This window comes from Salvelinus sp. IW2-2015, linkage group LG36 (assembly GCF_002910315.2).
Source record: "Salvelinus sp. IW2-2015 linkage group LG36, ASM291031v2, whole genome shotgun sequence".
NCBI lineage: Eukaryota > Metazoa > Chordata > Actinopteri > Salmoniformes > Salmonidae > Salvelinus > Salvelinus sp. IW2-2015.
The window spans coordinates 39,921,223-39,941,244 of NC_036875.1; the positions used below are offsets into that span (position 1 = coordinate 39,921,223).

General features: G+C 37.8%; 2 protein-coding genes across 2 annotated transcripts in view; both read right to left on the reverse strand.

The window, feature by feature from the left end:
• Positions 1–235: 235 nt before the first annotated feature.
• The window catches only part of LOC111959635 (trace amine-associated receptor 13c-like), a 38,126-nt gene continuing 18,339 nt past the window's right edge, over positions 236–20,022 (reverse strand). Inside the window, exon 4 of the mRNA XM_070437642.1 lies at positions 236–1,387. Within this exon, the coding sequence (XP_070293743.1) occupies positions 549–1,387 (839 nt within the window). The 3' untranslated portion in view covers positions 236–548. The remainder of the gene's footprint in view (positions 1,388–20,022) is intronic.
• On the reverse strand, positions 5,358–6,467 carry LOC139023774 (trace amine-associated receptor 13c-like). Its single transcript, XM_070437604.1, has one exon. The coding sequence runs from the start codon at positions 6,465–6,467 to the stop codon at positions 5,508–5,510; it is 960 nt and encodes a 319-aa protein (XP_070293705.1). The 3' UTR covers positions 5,358–5,507.

The window sequence follows — 20,022 nt, forward strand, 5'->3', positions numbered from 1 at the left end:
ATTGAGATAGACTTGTCCGTTATCTGATGCATATTGTACATTAAKATTTTACTGCACTTGTTGAAGGCATTGTGTCCCAAAGGAGCCACTAGAGGGCGATGTTAAACATACATAATGACTCATGACGTTCTCAAAATGTACTTTTAGAATACTGTACTTACATACTATTTATCATGGAACAACCACAGGTGTTGGTATTTGGAATATACAACCCAAAATGACTACAATGTAATTTATAATACAAGTTTATTCCTTCTTATGCCTTCTCCAAGTCATTCCAATCCAATCCAGACAAATCATTCTGTATCAACACCACATGTATCTATGATGACAACACTGAGATAAGTAATGTCAGTGTATTGTTACATGAAAGAAGCAATTACAACAATTGTCTTACAAAACTATATCAAACACATGTTTGTCAAACGTAGGAATAAAAACATATGAACTATATTTATGCCTTAAGTTAAGTTAGGCCGACATTGTAAATAAGAATTCGTTCTTAACTGACTTGCCTAGTTAAATAAAGGATTTAAAAAAAATACAATTTAAAAGTTCAGAGTTAAAATATGTTTAGCTGTCACTTTGAACCACGGATAAAAGAAAGCATAAATTATTGGATTGATAAAAGAATTAACAAGTGGCAGAAAGCCGATGATCATAACTGAAAATAAACTGTCAATTAAAAAAGAGAAAAAAAAGAAAATAAATAGAGATGGAATCCAACAAATGAYATAGTTGAAAACAACAATAGACAGAGTTTTGGCTGCTTTTCTCTCAGACTTATTTTCCTGTACAGTTTTAACACCAGACTTACTGGCAGTCTCTTTTGAAAATACCTTTCTGGCCTGTGATCTGGCCACCACAAAGATGTTAATATAAAGTGTTATAATAATAGAGCATGGGACAACCATTGTAACTACAATGTCAATTGTATTAACCCAGATTGACCCTTCAACAATAAAACATTCTTTCAAACACCTACTTGGTATCTGTACATTTACAACGTTTTTTATAATAGCAGCACGGTATATGATACAACAACACCAGGTAATGGATATACAACACATCATTCTTGTTGTTGTTATTTTAGAGTGGTACAATAAGGGATCACACACAGCAACATAGCGGTCAATAGATATCAAGACCAAATTACCCAGAGATAAAGAGGTACATAAGAAAGTAATGTAGAATTGAAACAGACAGAAATATTCCCCAAATCCCCAGCATGATTCCATTATTGCTASASTCACTACTGGTATCACAATCAGTCCCACCAGGAGATCTGACGCAGCCAGAGAGAGGATGAGCAGGTTGGTTGGAGTGTGGAGCTGCTTGAAGTGAGAGATGGAGATGATCACCAGTACGTTCAAAAATACTGTAACTGCTGAAAWCAATGAGAAGAAGATGTACAGTGTTATGTAGATAGATGTCGATAGCAAAGCCTTTCTGCAAGAAGAGTTTCRGTCTTGAAAACAGTATTGAACATCTTCATGTTTCTCCATTTGTAGTAAAAGGTCAAAATGATGAGGTCCTTCTCCTGCTTGGTCCTGTGTCTGACCCTGTCAGGTCCGCCTTCTGACAAACTCTGAGCTCTGCCTCTCTATTTATCCCTGAGTTACTGACAGACACTCCCCTCCCCGGAGTCTCTCTGCATGCAAACACAAACACTTCAGCAAACAAATGAACAAATAGATAGATAAACAAATAATTGATGATGTAATGTATGACAGGATTGGATGTTTCTGTGCCCACCTAGCCTGTCCTTTCAACCTTATTGATAGTTAGAAATGAGGGAAAAGATACATTTTCTCAACTTAGCATTTTACAATGGAAAAAATTGTATGGGTGATGTTTTGGTCACTCAAAGGCTATTTTATATGGGAAATAGAATAACTGTGCAGACTAACTGGTTTGGGTGATGTCAGTGCTCAGTTTGGACCATAATCCACAACCTCAGGAGACATGACGGCATGCCACATGTCAGCTGGCCAGNTTTATTTACCTTGGTCCCCACACCCGTTCAATGGTCATGCTGCTCCCCCTATGGTCATTCCCCCCCAACATTAGCAGTTTTTACTCTGCCTCCACCCCAATGGACAAGTATTTATAATGCTATTTCCCCCCCAAAAGAATGTATTACCATTTTCATTATTTTATTTCACTTAGTCCTGCATGTTCAAGGTCGGAGCCGGAGATTTTCACTGTACCCTGCAATCACTCCTATACATGTGACTATTAAACACAGAATATAAATGAAAGTCCCCTAAATTGGGGAATTAACATTTAAGAAGTTAATATGAGATCATTTCAGTATCACATATTAAAGTGATAATTATCTTGTATTAATGTGATAATTATCTTGTAAGAACTTGATAATTATCTCATCAGTTACAGGAATTCCTGACAAATGTTTCAGATACAAATTTTGTCTAGTACACAAAATAAGAACTTCAATTGACAGCACAATTTTAGGAAGGCTACTTTCCTTATACACTAGCCTACTCCACAGTAACTACATGGGTTYCCACTGTCTGCTCTGGGCTCATTTTCATCACACTCACACTTTTGATATTTGCCTCTCTGAAGGCCACAAAACAACATGTTTAATTGCCCATGATGAGGCTTTTTTATCAGAGTTATTGACTTCACATTAAGCCAGATTCAAGTAACTTCCATGACAGCTTTGTGTTGCTGAAACTTGAAGCATCAACCACGGCACAATCAATCAGGAGGTGAACTATACATAGAGCTGAAAATTAGGCTAATTAAGATATCTCTACTCAGGGCTACCTGGCCAACTTCCACCACGGAGAGTACCCATTGACGCTGAGCGAGAGACTGAACGGCACCAACCACGCCATCCTGCAGACAATTTTTTTCCTGGAGCCTCAGGACTGTTAGGGTTAACTCGAAGGGTGTGGGTGGTAGGTGGAGTAAATATAAGGAAAGTTTGATTTTACATGTTTTGTGCATATTTTTTCATCAKTCAAAATAAGACCAACATATTCAGGGAGTCTCCTGTAATGAAGTCTGGTATTATTCAGACAGATGGTCTCTTCTCAGTTTGGCACAGACACACTTTTCACCTTACACAGAAAGTTCAGATAGAAATTGACTTTATAGAACAGACATAATTCTCTTTCATATAGAATGAGTCTAGTTATCCCTCTCAGTCACATATTGTGAATTATACTGTCATCCTATGGCCACTTCACATACAGAAAACAATATCTGCCCACTGGGCACAGACGTCAATTCAATGTCTAAACCATGTTGGTTAAAAAATTAACAATGTTTTGGATTTGAGATCAAATGTTTCATATGAGGCCACGTTATAGAATGTTACCTTTTATTTGAGGATAAATTCATACATATCTGTTTTACCGTTTAGAAATGAAAACACCTCATGTATCTAGTCCCCCCATTTGAAGAAGTCATAAGTATTTGGACAACTTCACATGTAGTGTATTAAAGGTGGTAACCCTTTAAACATAATGTTCAGTTAAATGGTGTATGTAGATATTGGTTTGATTTTATGTGTTTTGTGCATATTTATTTCATCACTCATAAAAAAACCTTTATATTCATTGAGTCTCCTGTAATGAAAAGGCTTTGGTATTATTCAGACAGATAGTCTCTTCTCAGTTTGATACAGACACACTTTTCACCTTACACAGAAAGTTCAGATAGAAATTGACTTTATAGAACAGACATAATTCTCTTTCATATAGAATGAGTCAAGTTATCCCACTCATTTACAGATTGTGAATTATACTGCCATCATATGGCCACTGTACATACAGAAAACAATCTGCCCACTGTGCACAGACGTCAATGTAATGTCTACTCCATGTTGATTAAAAAATAAACAACGTTGATTCAACCAGTATGTGGGTGTAAAACTCTGCAGTAAAACTGTTTTTAAACTTGTCTCTTTCCTCCAGCAATTTGGATATGAAATCTAATGTTTCATATGAGGTGACATTATAGAATGTGACCTTTTATTTGAGGGTATTTTCATACATATCTGTTTTACCGTTTAGAAATGAAAACACCTCATGTATCTAGTCCCCCCATTTGAAGAAGTAATAAGTATTTGGACAACTTCACTTGTATTGTATTAAAGGTAGTAACCCTTTAAACATAATGTTCAGTTAAAATATGTATTTATATATTGGTTCCCTTACCCTGTAAGCAGTCTATGAACTGCTCTCATGAGTGACTGTAATCCACACTTTGGTTTTAATAGTCACTTCCAACAAACATGAATGCTAGCATTTTCAGACAAAACAATTTACTACTTCAGCACACTACTACAACAGTGTGACTGTTTTTGAATAAAATTTTCAATATATTTCCTTTAACATCCTCTGTGTTGTMTGCTTATTGTTTAACCATTGATATGTTCTAGGTCATTTTGAGAACTTAAGGAGCATCAGGTTCTGCTCGAATGTCCATCTTTTTGTGAGAAATTACACTTGTCTCTGTTCAAAACATTTATAAAGTATTAAGAAAGTTMGAATAGTCCTCACTTTWGATTAGGGACCGRAAATTTACTTTACTAATGATTATMAAATGGTTTATAAGGACATGTATTAAACATCTTATGAATGATCTTATAAATCATTATTACATACCATAAAAGTTCTTTATGATTTTGTGATGAACTAGCTTGCTAAAACAGGTGCAGGAGTAATGATACATAAATTAAGAATAAACTATATACTTATCCATTATTAATTATTTAGTGTGTTACCCAATCACTATATTCATTCGCAATAAACAGCTTCTGAGAGAGCTGCTCTGGCGTGACCCCTGACCTGGCAGCAGTGATGTAGTGAGAGTAGTGGTAGTGTTCACAACCAGTATGTTGAGGTTGAAGTGTCTACTGCAGTGTTCTGCAACTGTTGTGTTTAATCAGTAATGCATTTTGTAGTTATTTATACATGTCATAATAGCCAGGTTAGTAACATTTAGTAAATGTGTGCGTAATAATTAATGGTGAGCAAACTGTAAATGCCTTACAGATGGTTTATTACTGAACAATATAAAGTGGTACACATAATTGCATATTCTTGCATTTTACCCTCAACTACTTACACAATACACCATTGAGATAGACTTGGACGTTATCTGGTATCATGCAGTATTGAACATTTAAAATTCAGGACACTTGTTAAAGGTGTTGTGTKACAATCGAGCCACTAGAGGGTGATGTTAAACATACATAATGACTCGTCRTCAAAATGTACTTTTAGAATACTTACATACTATTTATCATTAAATAACATGGAACAACCACAGGCGTTGGTATTTGGAATATACAACCCAAAATGACTACAATGACCTTCTCCTAGTCATTCCAATCCAATCCAGACAAAACATTCTGTATCAACACCACATTAATCTCTGTATTGTCAGAGTATTGTTACATGAAAGAACAATTGTATAACATAACTATGTCAAACCTATGTTTTTCAAACTTAGAAATACAAATATAGATACTATGAACGCCTTAACTTCAGAGTTAAAATAWGTTTAGCTGTCACTTTGAACCATGGATAAAATAAAGCATAAATMATTGGATTAATTAAGGAATTAACAAATGGCAGAAAGRTGATGATGAATGATAAATTGTCAATTAAGAAAGAAAGAAAGAAAAAWGAAAATATAAATGGAATCCAACAAKTGAGATAGGTGAAAACAACAATAGACAGAGTTTTTGRTGCTTTTCTCTCAGACTTATTTGCCTGTACAGTTTTAACACCAGACWCACTGGCAGCCTCTTTWGAAAATACCTTTCTGGCCTGTGATCTGGCCACCACAAAGATTTTCAAATAAAGTGTTAAAATAATAGAGCATGGGACAACCATTGTAATTACAAGGTCAATTATATTACCCCAGGTTYTTCSTTCAACAATAAAACATTCTTTCAAYCACCTACTSGGTYRCTGTACATTTACAATGTCCTTTATAATAGCAGCATTGTATATGATACAACAACACCAGGTAATGKATATACAACWSATCAWTCTTGTTATTGTTATTTTAGAGTGGTACAATAAGGGATCACACACAGCAACATAGCGGTCAATAGATATCAAGACCAAACTGCCCAGAGATAAAGAAGGACATAAAKAACTAATGTAGAGAAGAAACGCACAGAAATYTTCCCCAAAAKCCCAYCATGATTCKYTTATTGCTACAGTCATTACTGGTATCACAATCAGTCCCACCAGGAGATCTGACACAGCCAGAGAGAGGATGAGCAGGTTGGTTGMAGTGTGGAGCTGCTTGAAGTGAGAGATGGAGATYATCACCAGTARGTTCAAAAATACTGTAACRGCTGAAAWCAATGAGAAGAAGATGTACAGTGTTATGTAGATAGATYTCGATAGCAAAMCCTTTCTGCAAGAAGAGTTTCCGRCTTGAAAACAGTARTGAACATCTTCATGTTTCTRCATTTGTAYTAAAAYYTCWAAATGCTGAGGTCCTMCTCCTSCTTGGTCCTGTGTGTGACCCTYTCWGGTCKGCCTTCTGACAAACTCTGAGCTCTGCCTCTCTATTTATCCCTGAGTTACTGACAGACACTCCCCTCCCCGGAGTCTCTCTGCACACAAAASCACYAAAACATACACAAGTGAGCACAGAATGATGTAATGAATGACAGGATTGTATMCATTTTATTGGGAAAATATATTATGGGTGATGTTTTGGTCACCCAAAGGCTTTTTTTCATGGGAAGTAGGATAGCTGTGTTAGAGTAACTGTTTTGGTCATGTCCATGCTGTGTTTGGACCATAATCCACAACCTCAGGAGACATGACGGCACATCACATGTCAGCTGGCCAGTGTGTAGGAAAGTTGACAGTAGGGAAGTTGATGAGGGCATATGTTTATGTTGTACGCGCTTATAGTAAATTAAATCAACATTTGTGGCATTGTCCGAAGACTTGTAAAAATGTCCATCTGAACTGAATTATGCATCATACTTCTTCAAGTTAAGGGAGACTTTGGCTCAGTTACATCATGGGGGCAATATTAGTTATTTKTWTAATTGMATTTTTATTTGATRTWTTATAAACAATACAAAACATTCACATACAAACAACTACATCATGTAAACATCAACTCCAGCGGCCCACTAGCACACACCCCATCTCTAGCACCCACATCACTTTCCGCCACATGGCCTCAAACGGCACCATTCTCTTTCTCTCCATCACCCACSTACTTTCAATATTTAGAAAATAAAGCATTTGACCTTTCCATTGCGTTAATTACAGAAGATTGGTTGATTTCCAATTTTAAAGTATGCGTTTTGTTTAAAGATGATTGACGAGAAAAGTATCGTCCAACTCATCAGGTATCTCGCTGCACCCTCAGATGCCATGTCTGGAAATATGCAGACAGACGGTTTGAAAGTAAATTCYCATTGTGATACTTCTGACAGCCAACTTTCTCTCTCCGCATATTACTTTTGGACTTCATAACATTCTCAGACGGCATGGATTATTGAGTCATTGTTAGTTTACACTTCAGACATGACTCTGCCATTGTGATGTCGAATTTGTGAATTTTGTCTCTTGTATAATGAATTATAGGCATACATTTTTACTGGATTTTGCGTGCACTTTTGTCAACTGTTATCTCGCCAATATCACTTCTTTTTATGTCTTGGTTCCAATAGTTTATATTTTTTGCTAAGAGATTGTCAGTTGGATAGGCTCTCTGCAAGGTTTTGTATGGCTTACCTATCATATTAATATCATTTTCTGACTCAAATAGGATTCCCTCAAGATTGCTCTGACTTCAAATCAAAATGTTGTGATATAAAACTTTTAAATTGCATGTATTTTAAAAATATCTGAATTGGTCAAACCAAAATTATTTCCTGAGATTTTAGAGTATTATTGAATTTTAAATATTGGTCTGGAATATCAGGGAATCATCTGCAAATAAGTTTAGTTTGTATTAATGTTTTCCAATACTGATACCGGTTTTGCTTGGGTCCTGTCTAATTTTGTCTGCAAGCAGTTCAATTGCCAGTGCAAACAGGAGGGAGAGGGGACCTCCCTGTCTTGTGCCCCTTTCTAAAGTAATTTCATCAGATAATGTATTATTTGTGAATATGTTTGCTGTAGCCGCCAGGTGTGGCTACTTTGAAGAATCTAAAATATAAAAATATAAATTCGTTTTGATTTGTTTAACACTTTTATGGTTACTACGTGATTCCATATGTGTTATTTCATAGTTTTGATGTCTTCACTATTATTGTACAATGTAGAAATTGTTTTAAAAACTGGAATGAGTAGGTGTGTCCAAACTTTTGACGGGTACTCTATATATACAGTTGAAGCCGGAAGTTTACATACACCTTAGCCAAATACAGTTAACCTTTCACGAGTCACAAACCCGGATCCGGGATCCCCCCCATCAAAAAAGCTGACTAGCATAGCCTAGCCTAAAGCCACAGGGATATCATATAATAAAATCCAAGTGCGTCACAAAGAAATGCCAGAAAATTGCAATAAACTGATATAAACTGAAATAATTCGGTTCAAAATAACAAGATTATGATGTCTTTAAAGCTTATATCGAATAAAAACATGACCGGAATTATCTAAGGAGCTAAAACCAGAGCTTCCACAACGATATGCAAAGCTCCTCTTTGCGCCCGAGCGCAGATCCAAAAGAATGGCCACCGTGATTCCAATCCATTTATAACCTTTGGGAACAACTCAGAGACTCCATTTCAAGTCTCCCTATTCGCTGACACCCAGGGGAAGGCGTATGCAGTGCATCTCAACCAATAGAGGACAGGCAAATTAATACACAGATCTCAGAACAGCCAGTACAACTCTGAATTCTGACATACACATAGGAAAATTGCTCTAAGTCGAGTTCTGTTTCACCCACAGACATAATTCAAACGGTTTTAGAAACTAGAGAGTGTTTTCTATCCAATAGTAATAATAATATGCATATTGTACGAGCAAGAATTGAGTACGAGGCAGTTTAATTTGGAGACGAATTTGGACTATGTCGAAATGGCACCCCCCTAGTGGCAAGAAGTTAAACTCAGTTTTTCACAATTCCTGAAAATCCCTATCTTAGGTCAGTTAGGATCACCACTTTATTTTAAGAATGTGAAATGTCAGAATAATATTAGAGAGAATGATTTATTTCAGCTTTTATTTCTTTCATCACATTTCCAGTGGGTCAGAAGTTTACATACACTCAATTAGTATTTGGTAGCATTGCCTTTAAATTGTTTAACTTGGGTCAAATGTTTTAGCCTTCCACAAGCTTACCACAATAAGTTGGGGTAATTTCGGCCCATTCCTCCTGACAAAGCTGGTGTAACTGAGTCAGGTTTGTAGGTGTCCTTGCTCGCACACGCTTTTTCAGTTCTGCCCACAAATCTTCTGTAGGATTTAGTTCAGGGCTTTCTGACGGCCACTCCAATACCTTAACTTTGTTGTCCTTAAGCCATTTTGCCACAACTTTGMAAGTATGCTTGTGGTCATTCTCCATTTGGAAGACCCATTTGCAACCAAGCTTTAACTTCCTGACTGATGTCTTGAGATGTTGCTTCAATATATCCACATCATTTTCCTGCCTCATGATGCCATCTATTTTGTGAAGCGCACCAGTCCCTCCTGCAGCAAAGCACCCCCACAACATGATGCTGCCACCCCCGTGCTTCACGGTTGGAATGGTGTTCTTCAGCTTGCAATCCTCACCCTTTTTCCTCCAAACATAACAATGTTTATTATGGCCAAACAGTTCTATTTTTCTTTCATCAGACCAGAAGTCATTTCTCAAAAAAGTACGATCTTTGTCCCCATGTGCAGTTGCAAACCGTAATCTGTCTTTTTGATGGCGCAGTGTCTTCTTCCTTGCTGAGCGGCCTTCCAGGCTATGTCGATATAGAACTCGTTTCACTGTGGATATAGATACTTTTGTACTTGCTTCCTCCAGCATCTTCACAAGGTCCTTTGCTGTTGTTCTGGGATTGATGTTCACTTTTCGCACCAAAGTACGTTCACCTCAAGGAGACAGAACGTGTCTCCTTCCTGAGTGGTATGACGGCTGCTTGATCCCATGGTGTTTATACTTGTGTACTATATTTTGTACGCAATATTAGTTATTTTATAATTGTATTTTTATTTGATTTTTTATAAACAATACAAAACATTCACATACAAACAACTACATCATGTAACATCAACTCCAGCGGCCCACTAGCACACACCCATCTCTAGCACCCACATCACTTTCCGCCACATGGCCTCAAACGGCACCATTCTCTTTCTCTCCATCACCCACGTACTTTCAATATTTAGAAAATAAAGCATTTGACCTTTCCATTGCGTTAATTACAGAAGATTGGTTGATTTCCAATTTTAAAGTATGCGTTTTGTTTAAAGATGATTGACGAGAAAAGTATCGTCCAACTCATCAGGTATCTCGCTGCACCCTCAGATGCCATGTCTGGAAATATGCAGACAGACGGTTTGAAAGTAAATTCCATTGTGATACTTCGACAGCCAACTTTCTCTCTCCGCATATTACTTTTGGACTTCATAACATTCTCAGACGGCATGGATTATTGAGTCATTGTTAGTTTACACTTCAGACATGACTCTGCCATTGTGATGTCGAATTTGTGAATTTTGTCTCTTGTATAATGAATTATAGGCATACATTTTACTGGATTTTGCGTGCACTTTTGTCAACTGTTATCCTCGAAAAATGTCCATCTGAACTAAATTATGAATAGTACTTCTTCAAGTTGAGGGAGACTTTGTCTCAGTTACATCATGGGGACAAGTACTTTTTGTCAGATATCAGAACAACCAAACTGTATTCTGACCCAATCACCCATTGATGTTGTTTTCATTTTCTGGTGTGTTGTTTTCTCTGATTTAAACGTATAAAGACTAAATGTAATTTCCATTTCATTTAGTTGAATCAATCATCTSAAAAGCACTTTTTAAAGAACCTGTCACAATGAATTGACAGCTGTTTGGGAATAATTCACTATTAGCCATTTTATCAAGTTAGCCCTCAACAGCTTCAACGGTGGCCCCCAGACCCTGGCACAAGGACCATCTATAATACAAGTCTTACTACTGTAGTGTAACAGTAACCATACTGTGATTGTGTGAATCAGACTTTTGGGGCATAAAATATTTATGACCTAACTCATTAACACTTTATAATAGCATTTGTAAGGCCTTTACAGTTTTATCACCATTTATGAATCATTAGTCCCACATTTGTTAAATGTTAGTAAGCTAGGTATTCTTACATTTGTAAATAACTTTTAAATTATGTATTAATGAGTCATTGGATTTTGTATATTTAAACCATTTAATAATCAATAGTACTAATCACATATTTTTCCAGTCCCTAATCTAAAGTGAGAGCCATTTATACTTTTGAAATGATTAATAAATGTTTTGAGTGACCAGTGTAATTTCTCACAATAACTAAACGTTGAATGTTTCAAAATGACCTGGAGCATATCCATGGTTAAAGAATAAGCACACAACAAAGGATGTTTAAGGAAATATATCTAACATTAATTTCACAAATACTGTTGTTTAACAACTATTGCAAAGACGTGAGGAAGTGTTGTATTMCAAATATTTAGCTAAAGTTGTCAACCTAACAAACTAAATATTAAAACAGGAAGATGTAGCCTAAACACAACATCTGGTCAGATTGTACAGTTTTTATCTAGTGGATTTTATTCCTTCATTACTACTGAAATGTGATTGAAGTGTAGAGGTATTTTCAGGAAGAAATGATACATGTATATCCTAACCTTTAAATATGTCCAGTGCTTCAGTCTTTTAACTGCAGACTATTTTCTAACTTTGCTTTTTTGGCTACACTCTTACTGTGCCTGTAAAGGTACTAATCCTTTAACTGTAATGTTCAGCAAGTTATGTATTTACATATTGGTTTCCTTAACCTGTAAACAGTCTATGAACTGCTCAAAATGAGTGACTGCAATCCACACRTTGGTTTTGGTAGACAAGTCAATGCAAACAAAAGTGAATGTAAGCATACTCAGACGAAAAACGTTACTTTACTCAGAATAGATCGTGTCTGAAGTTACACATCACACTATTACAACAGTGTGGCTGTTTTGGAATAAAATATTAAATATATTTATTTTAACATCCTCCGTGTTGTGTAATTATTGTTTAACCATRGWTATGCTCTTGCTTGGGGTACGCACAATGCCGTCYGGGGTACGCCAAATAAAACTGTGATTCACATTTTTAAACAGTCCATTTGGATTTTCCAACGGGGTTATATAATTGGGTYATGTTTTTTATRGCCTAAGTAGCCTCGTTTCACTGCCAAAAATAAAATTAAACCATCTAGTGTTCAYCGAAATAACACAATGTCAAATACAGGTAGCCTCGTCAAAAAATGTACATCCAATCACATTAACCGTTACTAACTCGCGGGAATTCCACTAACGGTCCATATGTTGCCAAAMGTAGCTGCTGCACATTCCYTTAACTCGAAAATTGATAAATGGTTAAAAATAAAGATAAGGCCACGTCTAAAGACACACACCAGCTCTACTGGTAGTACTGCTACTACCAGCAGTACTACACCTGCACCTGTTGACAACACAAGTTYTTCTGCTTCCACGWGCAKATCCAATGCTAGCATCAGCAATTCTATATTTGTTGTTAGCCCAGCTAGCATGGACACTGACAGTTGTGAATCTGATGCAGCCAAAGAGCTACTGCCCCCATATCTGAAAAACCAACGAACAGCAGACAGGGACGTTGGACCATCGAAGAGGCGCAAATAAGATGAGAACTATTTTGATTTGGTGTTCACTTATATTGGGAGTAGTGCCTTTCCTCGGCCACAGTGTGTTTATATGTGCAAAAGTACAATCTCACAACTCGATGAAACCTTCACTCTTGAGCAGACATTTAGAAACGAAGCATGCCAATTTGAAAAATAAGCCACAGGAGTTTTTTGAGTGAGAACTAAGACAACTTTCGAGTAGTAAGACATGTTTAAAAGCAACAGATACCATTATTAAGAAGGGGCTAGAAGAGTCTTATATTGTGAGCTACCGCGTGGCTAGGACAGGCAAGCCCCAAACTATTGTGGAGAACTTAATTATTCCTGCTGCCGCGGATATGGCTGGGACAATGCTGGGGGAAAAGGCCAAAAAAAACTATACATACAATGCCTTCATCAAATACTGTTTCACGACGCATCAGTGACATGGCAGGAGATATTTTGAAACAATTACTGCTTTGCATACAAGCCAGTGAATTCTATGCGTTACAGCTGGATGAATCAACAGACATGGCGGGCCTGTCACAGCTCCTGGTATATGTCTGTTACGTTAATGGGGGGTCAATTAAGGAAGACATCCTCTTCTGCAAACCACTGGAAACCAGGACAACAGGAGAGGATATTTTTAAAGTACTGGACAGCTTTGTGACATCAAATGAAGAGTTTCTCACACGACTGGCCTAGTTGGGTGATGTTTTTTCTCGCCTGAATGATCTGAATCTAGGATTAAAGGGACTCTCCGCAACTATATTCAATGTGCGGGACAAAATTGAGGCTATGATTAAGAAGTAGGAGCTCTTCTCTGTCTGCAATAACAAGGACAACACACAGGTCTTTCGATCATTGTATGATTTTTTGTGTGTGACTCAAGCTTATGGACAATGTCAAATGTGATTTAGCGAAGCACCTGAGTGAGCTGGGTGCACAATTACGCAGGCACTTTCCCGAAACGGACGACACAAACACCTGGGTTCGTTAGCCCTTTCATGCCCTGCCTCCAGTCCACTTACCAATATCTGAACAAGAGAGCCTCATCGAAATTGCAACAAGCGATTCTGTGAAATTGTAATTTATTCAGAAGCCACTASCAAATTGCGCTGTTACGACACTGATGCCCTTTGCAAACACGTACCTATGTGAGAGTGGATTCTCGGCCCTCACTAGCTTGAAAACTAAATACAGGCACAGACCGTGTGTGGAAAATGATTTAAGTCTCTCTCCAATACAACCCAATAAGGTTTAATATGTAAGATGGCTAAATAAAGAACAAAATAATTTCTAATTATTATATTATTATTTGTGCCCTGGTCCTATAAGCTCTATTTGTCACTTCCTATGAACCGGGTTGTGACAAAAACTCACACCATTTTCTTCCAAAACAGAAATTTGTGAGATTTAAGTAACCTGTTATGTTCCTAGATCACTTGGATATTTGAGTTTTGAGTTGAGTCCTGCGGTCGCAGTCGCCATTAGGCAGAGACTTTATAAAGTTCATTTAGCTAACTGTTCAATGTGCTACTAGCTAGCTTCATAACAGCGACTTTATAATATAAAGTGACAAAGTTAGCTGACTTAGCTAACTTAGCTTAGACGTTCAATGTTTCTGCTAACTTATTTGACAAACACAGAGATGGAACTTAGCTAGCAAGCTAGTGATTTTCCACACTGATAAACAGCATATAGCTTGTGCTGTATTTACTACAGTTTGACAGCCTGCTGATGAAGTTGTAGACATGTTCTCAGAAATCAGTCATGAGCGCAGCAGCAGCTGACTCAATACTGTTTGCAGTGCACTGACTATAGTTTTCATGCAATTTTTTWAAACTTGAGAAATACTGCACCAAACACCTTAGCTAGATGTAAACTTCCAAATGAATTACAGATTTCTTGATTTATCTTAATTCTGACTCTTTTGAGGGTGAAAGGTTGCTACCGTTACTCAAGAGATACAATCAACAAAAACTGGTCCTCTGTAGCTCAGTTGGTAGAGCATGGCACATGCAAAACCAGGATAGTGGGTTCAATCCAAGACCCTTCGATAAAAGTGTCTGCTAAATGTCATATGGGTATGATGTAGCGAAGTTAAGCTGTCATTTGGCTTTATGTACCACTTACCTATGGAGATATGGCCATGCGAATCCTACCAATTAGAACCGATAGAGCTGGTTGGCAGCCATTTTGGAAAAGTGGTTAAATCTTCAATGGCACTAGACATATTTAGTAAGACCTTTACTTGCTTTCTGCATAGGCTAAATGGTCTCTTCATAAAGGCATTTAGTTAAAATTGGTTACATATCTCTCTGCTGAACATATGGTTCTATTATATTTCTATGGGATTTTACCTAGAGTGACGTCTACAAGCCACATTTAGMTAAAATGGGTTACATACAGTGCCCTCCGTAATTATTGGGACAGTAAAGCATATTTTATTATTTCGTCTCTATACCTCAAACGTTTGGATTTGAAATCAGACAATGACTTTGAGGTTGGCAGCTTCCATTTGAGGGTATTTTCACCCATATCCATATCAGCTGGACCGTTTAGAAATGACATCCCTTTTTGTACATACACACTTATATGTGTATTAAAGTAGTAAAAACGTAAGTATTTGGTCCCATGCAATGACTACATCAAGCTTGAGACTCTACAAATTAATTCTGAATAACGATTACTGAGAAAGTTAGATGCAACAAATATAATACCCCCAAGACATGCTAACCTCTAACCAACACAATAACAAGGGAGGTTAGCATTTTATATCATACCCCCAAGAGATGCTAACCTCTAACCAACACAATAACAAGGGAGGTTAGCATTTTATATCATACCCCCAAGACATGCTAACCTCTAACCAACACAATAACAAGGGAGGTTAACATTTTATATCATACCCCCAAGACATGCTAACCTCTCACCATTACCAATAACAAGGAGGTTAGCATTTTATATCATACCCCCAAGACATGCTAACCTCTCACCATTACAATAACAAGGGAGGTTAGCATTTTATATCATACCCCAAGACATGCTAACCTCTCACCATTACAATAACAAGGAGGTTAGCATTTTATATCATACCTAGAGACATGCTACCTCTCACCATTACAATAACAAGGGAGGTTAGCATTTTATATCATACCAGAGACATGCTAACCTCTCACCATTACAATAACAAGGGAGGTTAGCATTTATAATCATACCTCAGAGACATGCTAACCTCTCACCATTACAATAACAAGGGAGGTTAGCATTTTATATCATACCTCAGAGACATGCTAACCTCTCACCATTACAATAACAAGGGAGGTTAGCATTTTATATCATACCTCAGAGACATGCTAACCTCTCACCATTACAATAACAAGGGAGGTTAGCATTTGGGGGGGGGTATGATATTTGTGCGTCTGTAATTTTCTCACTCATCATTATTCACGACTCATTAAGGATGATCCAAAATCATTGTGCATTATTGCTTAATTATACGAGGCGGTGTGGTAAGCACGACACATCGCAGAGTGCCTGGATACACCCCTTAGCCGTGGTATACTAGCAATATATACCACAAACCCCAYAGGTGCATTATTGCTATTATAAACTGGTTACCAATGTAATTAGACCAGTAAAAATAAATGTTTTGTCATATCCGTGATATACAGTCAGATATACAGTTGCAAAAGTATTCACCCCATTGCCATTTTTCCTATTTTGTTGCCTTACAACCTGGAATTAAAATAGATTTTTGGGGGGTTTGTATCATTTGATTTACACAACATGCCTACCACTTTGAAGATACGTGTTTTTTATTGTGAAACAGACAAAAAATAAGACAAAAAAACTGAAAACTTGAGCGTGCATAACTATTCACCCCCCCAAAGTCAATACTTTGTAGAGCCACGTTTTGCAGCAATTACATCTGCAAGTCTCTGGGGGTATGTCTCTCTTTTCAAGGCAAAACTGCACCAGCTCCTTCAAGTTGGATGGGTTCCGCTGGTGTACAGCAATATTTAAGTCATACCACAAATTCTCAATTGGATTGGGGTCTGGGCTTTGACTAGGCCATTCCAAGACATTTAAATGCTTCCCCTTAAACCACTCAAGTGTTGCTTTAGTAGTATGCTTAGGGTCATTGTCCTGTTGGAAGGTGAACCTCCGTCCCAGTCTCAAATCCCTGGAAGACCGAAACAGGTATCGCTCAAGAATTTCCCTGTATTTAGCGCAATCCATCATTCCTTAAATTCTGACCAGTTTCCCAGTCCCTGCCAATGAAAAACATCCCCACAGCATGATGCTGCCACCACCGATGGTATTCTCGGGGTGATAGGTGTTGGGTTTGCGCCAGACATAGCGTTTTCCTTGATGATCAAAAAGCTACATTTTAGTCTCATCTGACCAGAGTACCTTCTTCCATATATTTGGGGAGTCTCCCACATGCCTTTTGGCGAACACCAAATGTGTTTGCTTATTTTTTTCTTTAAGCAATGGCTTCTTTCTGGCCACTCTCGGTAAAGCCCAGCTCTGTGGAGTGTACGGCTTAAAGTCTAATACATAGTGATACTTTTTTWWAAACTTTTATTRATACAGGAGAGGTCACAATTGAGACCAGGATCTCATTTACAAGGATGCCTTGTGAAAATGAACATACAATAAATAAAACAAGATTAATCAAAACTATCAAAAATGGGTGGTAGATAGCCTAGCGGTTAAAATGTTGGGCCAATTAGAGAAATGTCGATGGTTCAAATCCCCGTGCCAACTGGGTGAACAATCTGTCGATGTGCCCTTGAGCAAGGCACTTCATCCTAATAGTACTTGTAAGTCGCTCTGGATAAGAACGTTTAAAAAATGACTGACATTTTTTTTATGATTTCAACCTACTGAATGATTCCTAAAGAGCATATTACATCAGCAAAAGTCAACCTGTGCCCTGTGAATGATGTCACTGAGACTATATTGTTCTACTGAGTAAGTGTACAACTCTTAATGATGTTAGTTTACTTGGTTAGTTTCTGACACCAGAGGCTTCTGTTATCACCTGTATGCAAGCTCTGAAACAATGAGGTCCAAAACTCTAAGGAATTCTAACAATTAAAGGTGTTGGAGCACCAAACACTTTACTCCAGGGACCTAATAAGGCCCCAGTACAGCATAAACATTCAACGTGAACCTGAGAGCAGCTCTATTGTCATTTGTGTGAGCACAACTTCCATTAGGCCTCAGCCTCAGTACAACTCTCACCCCTAAACTAGTCTTCCCTTCACAGGTCAAGAATCCACATCTGAATCATGACTTTTCACAGTGGGATCTGAACCGTGTATCCTGAGTGGAAACCAACATCTTAACCAATAGTCCAAGAGGAAAGTCCCTCTTGGACCCAAGGTGACACTGATTTAGAAGTACCAGGCAGAGCTACCTCATCTGACCATTGTTATGTTGGAGGAAAAAGGGGAGCTTGCAAGCCGAAGAACACCATCCCAACCGTGAAGACACGAGGGTAGCAGCATCATGTTGTAGGGGTGCTTTGCTGCAGGAGACTGGGTGCATTCACAAAATAGATGACTTCATGAGGAGGAAATTATGTGGATATTTTGAAGCAACATCTCAAGACATCAGTCAGGAAGTTAAAGCTTGGTCGCAAATGGGCCTTCCAAATGGACAATGACCCCAAGCATACTTTCAAAGTTGTTGCAAAATGGCTTAAGGACAACAAAGTCAAGGTATTGGAGTGGCCATCACAAAGCCCTGACCTCAACCCTATAGAAAATGTGTGGGCAGAACTGAAAAAGCGTGTGCGAGCAAGGAGGCCAACAAACCTGTCTCAGTTACACCAGCTCTGTCAGGAGAATGGGCCAAAATTCACCCAACTTATTGTGGAAGCTTGTGGAAGGCTACCCGAAACATTTGATCCAAGTTAAACAATTTATAGGCAATGCTACCAAATACTAATTGAGTGTATGTAAACTTCTGACCCACTGGGTATGTGATGAAAGAAATAAAAGCTCTCTACTTATTATTCTGACATTTCACATCTTAAAATAAAGTGGTGATCCTAACTGACCTAATACAGGGATTTTTGACGAGGATTAAATGTCAGGAATTGTGAAAAACTGAGTTTAAATGTATTTGGCTAAGGTGCATATAAACTTCCGACTTCAACTGTATATACATGTAGTAGAGTTAATTCAAGTGACTATACATAGATGCAAACAGAGAGTGGCAGTGGTGTGGAGAGGGAGGGATGGGGTGCAATGTGAATAGTCTGGGTGGCCATTTGACTAGATAATCAGGAGGCTTATTGCTTGGAGGTAGCCTCTTGGACCTGACTTGGCGCTCCGGTACTGCTTGCCGTCGTTGAAATAGGTGTATAGATCGAGAACAGTCTATGACTCTAGGGGTGACTGGAGTGATCTTTTGACAATGATTGCTTCCTAGATAACAAAAACAGTTAGTCACATAATCTCCTCTGACCGACCTATCCTGAATATGGTTATAGGCTACATCTCGGTCTTATTTAATATTTAGTTTTGAGGTGTTGCGCTCAGCAAGTACCTATAGCAAGACATCCACTTGCCTCCCATCGTTTACACCGATTATGTGTTAAAAACACCTCCCAGGGTTAATTTTGTGAATTAAGTGTGTATAATGATAATTTTCCCTTAAAACAATCACTTTTGTAAAGTTTATGAAACCCCAGTCTGCTTTCAAAATTACCCTCCTTTGCTCCTATTCCTCTTACCCCTATGATCAAATCGTCTCCATGTGTCCACTCTTTAAACATATCAACGACGGTATCCGGTTTTTCATAAGAGTTATTGTGAAAGGAAGAAATGTGTAGCAAAACTCAGTCACTCAAAACAATTTATAATCATTTCAAAAGTTGGAAACCTCGACCTCTCCATGGTGACCGCAGCGTATTGTTTGACGATTACGGACTCTGCAAAAAAAAAGTTACATTTATGTAAATTAGTTACCAATTTACCCGATTCACTTATTTAAAAGGAACATGCCTAACAAAATTCAATATAACAAATAATATCAAAAACGACACGTGAAGTCCTTAGAAAACGATAATTTTTTGCATCCACGCGCAACTAACAAAATGCGCAAAACTATCATCCACTATACCCCTCGCATAAATGTGCCTTATTCCGGTCTCTCTTGGGTGGGGTGGGG